Source organism: Silene latifolia, chromosome 6, assembly GCF_048544455.1.
Source record: "Silene latifolia isolate original U9 population chromosome 6, ASM4854445v1, whole genome shotgun sequence".
NCBI classification, from domain to species: Eukaryota; Viridiplantae; Streptophyta; class Magnoliopsida; order Caryophyllales; family Caryophyllaceae; genus Silene; species Silene latifolia.
The window spans coordinates 9125451-9130786 of NC_133531.1; the positions used below are offsets into that span (position 1 = coordinate 9125451).

The 5336-nt window shown below is 31.6% G+C and overlaps 1 protein-coding gene across 2 annotated transcripts; it reads left to right on the forward strand.

The window, feature by feature from the left end:
• The first annotated feature begins 2854 nt into the window (after positions 1-2854).
• Positions 2855-5131, forward strand: LOC141658551 (F-box protein At2g07140-like). Of its 2 annotated transcripts, none has more exons than XM_074465480.1 (3): positions 2855-3005; positions 3244-3300; positions 3637-5131. In XM_074465480.1, exons 2-3 carry the CDS (start codon positions 3264-3266, stop codon positions 4914-4916), a joined length of 1317 nt encoding a protein of 438 aa, XP_074321581.1. In that variant the 5' UTR covers positions 2855-3005; positions 3244-3263; the 3' UTR covers positions 4917-5131. The 2 variants fall into 2 exon arrangements, with proteins under 2 accessions (XP_074321581.1, XP_074321582.1); XM_074465481.1 differs by having other exon boundaries at positions 2855-2972.
• The last annotated feature ends 205 nt before the right edge of the window (positions 5132-5336 follow it).

Below are 5336 nucleotides of genomic sequence, written 5' to 3' on the forward strand. Positions count from 1 at the left end.
AAATAATATAAGGAGTGAAATAAATACGATATCAGTAAAATCAATAAAGTAATCATATATAAATTGAAAAAAGACGTCCTGTAAAATTTTTTTTTTTTTCAAAATAGTATATTTATTTAAGAAAATAACAATATCACGATCATAATTATCTGCAGATCTAACAATTTTAAATGACATGCAAATGAATGATTGCTTTGAAAATTTATTTTAAAAACATTTAAAGTTATTACTTACATGAATCTTTTTATAATATTTAACCCAAATATCTTCAATATTGAACGGAAATCTATTAAATATACAATAAATTGGGTTTAATAAAAAATGGGAGGACGATTGGAAGAAGGTAGATGATGAAAACCCATATTTGAGGAAGATGAATGAGGGTATGAGTGACATTAAATACGCGGGTTTAATTTGGAGTTTTTTAAGAGAGGGGAATGAATGAGAGTGGGATGCAGACAAGGTAGACGGTATTCATTAGTAAATACTCCGTATGAACTTAGGATTTGTTTTGGGGGTTGGAGGTGGCTGGATAATACGGAGTAGATAATGAGATTGTATGTTTAATTTTGTCTTGGGTTACAATTTTTATTTAAGTTTTTTGGCCTATAATATATGTTAAGGATTAATAAGATTTCCAGATCTAATATGTCGTTGACCGAGTTAGCGACTTTAAAATTCAAGTCTACGTTAACACATTTTCATTTTCAACAACTAAAAATTCAATTTTTACCTATTTTAGTCATTTCTTTATTTTTATCTTTGTAAATAAAACACCTTTAATTATGATGATAAACTCGTATATAAATTACAAGAGGAGTAAGTGTACATCTAATAATAATATGGAGAGGGATGAGATAGAGTTTGCTGTGGGATAATTCATATGGGAAAAAATGGGTATGGTTTTAAATTGAATTATGTTACACGGCGAGTGTTCCATTGTTTCGGATCATGAAACCCATGTCAGATCGGTCCGTTCATGAAAAATTGATAATGTATCCTAATTTATATTATGAGATTTATCTAATCCATATATGCTTATTTCGTCTAATATATAAATCTACTAAAATTTCATGACATTACGACATAACAATTTAATGTGTATTATATTTTGAAATATATGTTTTAATTTATTAGTATATCAACAATCATATTTGTCACAATATTGACTGTTTTTAATCACGCTCACTTATATGATTCTATATATGCTCATGTGCGCAATAATAGCGTTTATTATTACGACCCATGCATTATTTGCACGGGTTTAAAACTTTGCGTTAAGCAATTTAGAATTTTACGTAAACTAGTTTTAATCCCGTGCAAAAAATGCACGAGTATTTTTAATAATGACTTCTACTAAGAAACGTTAAAAGAGTAAACATCACATTCATAAATACATTAAGTTAGATATAAAAAATACATTATTCTGGACAGATTAAAGAATAAAATTACTTAAAAAATTGTAAAATATAGTATATTATAAGTACATAATCTGAAATCACATTATATTATTTCTATTCAAAAATCGATTTTTTATTTGCAAGCTAATTTTTTTTGTTGACTTAAATTTATACAAAATTAAAAGTAGATTTTTTGTTGAGTATTGTAAAATTATTTCTTAAAATTTAAAGCGCGGGCGCATAAAATAGATTTGAAATGACAATTTTATTAATATAATAATGCAACCTTGGTATAGTGTTTTGTAAAACTTGGTGAATAGACATATAAATTTGTAAAACTAAACTTGCAAAATAAAAGAATTGAAATTAATTAATTTGTTTTCTGAAATGAGGCCCACCTAGACCTGTCAAACGGGTCGGGCGGGTGGGGTCCCGGGTCGGGTCATACGGGTCGGGTCAGAATACGGGTTGGGTCAAATACGGGTCAGGTCAGATACAGGTCGGGTCATACGGGTCACGGGTAGGGTTAGGGTCATATACGTGTCAAGAAATAATTTTTAACGTCTTTTTTAAACGATTTTTTTAATTTAAAAAATATTGTTTTAAAAAGTAAAATATATTTAAAGTTATTATTTTAATCATATTCATCATATACAATAATTATATTGATATAATTATTAAAATAAAGTTTTTTTAATAATTATTTAATTATTAAATATTATAAAAGTTATATAAAACTGACTTTTTGGTTGAATTTTTAATTTTAAGTAATAAAAAAAATAATTTTTTTACTATATTTTCAAATATAATATATAAATATTAATATCTTTAATAAAATTCATGATTTTTCCTTGACCCAACGGGTCGACCCGTTCGGGTCGGGTCTCGACCCTAAAATAATAGGTCATTTCGGGTTCGGGTCAAATGAGTCGCGGGTCGAAATAACCGGGTTTGTAACCCTAAAAAACGGGTCGGGTCGAATTTTGACAGGTCTAGGCCCGCCACTAACAAAACAAATGCATGTTTTCCTTAAATCTCTCAAACAATAAAAAAGCTTTAAAAAAGTCGGCTTTTATACTATTTAGATACCCTCCGATAACTGTTTTTTTCCTTTCTTTTTATCAAGTATATCTAATTTTAGCGGGTAAGGGCGGATTTTAAAGGAAGGGGCACTGTTTCTAGAGATGTTTTGTTAAATAACATCGTAACTTACTTATTCCAGCACAATTTTACAAATGATCTGGGTTCAAACCCTAGCGGTGTCATATCGTTTACGAGATTAAACCCTAGTCTGTCTTTAAACCCCCCAAAACCAAAGTTATAGATTTGCCCATAAACTCGTTTTTCTTTCAAAAGGTCAGTAATTTTTTTATAAAGCCCAAACAAAACCTAAAAGGCAAAAATTAGTCTCAAAGTTGTCGATATTAGAAGCACTAATTGCGTGCTCACTGCTCAATGCCTCTTTTTTTCTTTTTTTTCCAGAAAATCTATTCACAAGAATAATCATCAGAAAAAAAAATAAAACGAGTTAAATAGCATCTCACTTGCATCTCCGTGAACACAAGCATTAAGGTAATTCTGCCAGCCACTTAGAAATTAAAGACAGTATTGTTTTATATTGTAAAGAGAAAATTTTGGTCCAATTTGAGATGAAGTATTGAAGGGTGCCTTAAATACTTGCGTTAATCCGTTTTATATAAGCGTTAATATAAACCCTTTACATGAATCCGGTTTTACAATATGTTTTGTACAGCGGTCTTACAATTGATAAAACTCGCTTTGTTAATATATTTTCTGATTAATCAGTGTTGTGCTTTTTTGTGCCATCCATTTGATTTGTTAGGAACTCCCAGCAAGCCTTCCATGATGAAAGTAGATGAAGAACATGCCTCAAAAAAAGGTAAATTTAAGTATAAATTAATTTTCGTAAATTTGAATAACCTACTTTAATTGTGCTTTTAAGAAAGATTGTTTCTCGGAAACATATTAAATAGACGAATTGACGATATAGTCTCTATTTTCTAAAATAACACGATGTTGAAAAATTATCGAGTTGCATAAGAGCCCTAATTGTAACTTCACAAATTCTGGTTTACAACCATTTAAAAAAAAAAAAAAAAAAAAGAATAATTTACAACGAGAGCTTAAAACCATTAAGCAAGATTAATTGTTACCCTGATATTTTTGGCTACGCTACAGTCTAACTTATTGTTACGCTTTTCAACATTATGATCAGCGAAAGTTACTCGAACAGGCAAACAAAGCAAGCGAAAGAGGATGATTGGAGGGTATTTTAACGTCCTTCCATGTGAAATCCTGCACGAGATTGCATTGATGCTACCATTCACCTCAATCAAATCGCTGAGATGTTCGTGTATGTTTTTGTACAATATTCTGACAGACAATAAGTTTGTAGATATGCATTGGACTCGCGAACTTCAGAAACCCGTTGGATATCTTTTTACTCCGTTTTACAAATATTGTCATGGGAGACGGGAAGTTTATATTGTCGAACAATCAGGAGACGAGTTCATTACCTCGAAGATGTTTGAGTACTCAACCAACATTGAAGTTAATAAAATGAGCAGGTTTCAGTCAAGTGGAGGTTTGATGTGTGTGTATATGACTCTATCGAATTGCTTCCGTATCTTCAATCCAAATATAGCAGAGGAAGTTCAAGTTCGTAATGCTCCTATTTTCAAAAAATGCCGTCACTGGTGGTTCTTCTGCTATTCACCGTCTACCAAAGAATATAAGATTCTCAAACTCGGGGTATTGTTAAGAAATAACAGCATCGAATCAACTGTTGGTGCAATTTATACACTCGGCTCAAACATTTGGAGAAAAATAAAACAAAATATTCCTCATCAGTATTTCGATAATTTTGTTGAATGTCAGGGGAATCTGTTTTGGATGAAAAAACGATGTTTAATTTCATTTGATCTTGTTTCCGAGGAATTTCATGTGAGTTGCGGCCCTCAACGCAAACGTACTTCTTTTAATGCGGACAGAGTTGAGTGTGTAGGTTTAAAGGCAGGGCGTCTTATAAACATGGGTCACACTATAGGATGTATACATGATTACATATTGTGGGTTTTGGAAGACAGAACCAAGGGCATATGGATAAAAAGGCACGAGTTTTTAAATCTCCAATCGTACAGAAATCGCAAACTTGTTGGTATCTTGGAGAATGGTAACTTGTTTGGCTTCGAGGAACTTTCAGCCAATGTATTTATCCAACACATAGGGTGTAGCCATATCACGGACATGAAAATCAGCAAGGTTATGAAAAGAATAGCGTATGTTGCTCCTCATGTCAGAAGTTTTGTATCTCCCGTTAGAATCATGGCAATGGGAAAAAATAAGCAAGTCTATGATCATTGCCATGTCGGCGACATTAGTCACGAGAGAAAATGGGTATTAGACACACTCAAGTTGGGTGATGATGCTACTGAAGATGATCTTTTCCACAGAATGTACGAGGTTCTGAACTTGCAGCCACAGTTAAAGGGATAGATAAAGAGACAAAAACTGAAAAAGCGACAAGGTTAATATTGGATTTCATATCGGAAAATATTTACATATATAAACAGGTCAACCAGGTCAAGACATTTTGGGTTGGGTCAATTTCGGGTTTGTAAGAGCTTCTTAGCCTGGTCAAAATTGTTCTAATTTATTTGCTTGAATCTTTTGGGTTGATTTTTGACTTCTATGGTTGAATCATTTTTATTATTTGGCTAGAATTTCAACTAATTTAGCAAGATTTTTTTGTTACAATGGCCGAAATTTTGTGATTGAGAAAAGTTCGGTATTTTCAAGTGCAGTCGGATAATGCAGCTCCGGTTCTTCTACAATTTAACAAACCAATTGTGATTGCAAAAAAGTTGGTTGTTTTGTTAGCTTGTACTGAGTATCTATACTTCTATCTATCTATAT

Coding starts and splice junctions, on each gene's coding strand:
- LOC141658551 (XM_074465480.1), top strand. CDS start 3,264: ATGATGAAAGTAGATGAAGAACATGCCTCAAAAAAAG. Junction 3,301..3,636: donor AGAACATGCCTCAAAAAAAG/GTAAATTTAAGT, acceptor CATTATGATCAG/CGAAAGTTACTCGAACAGGC.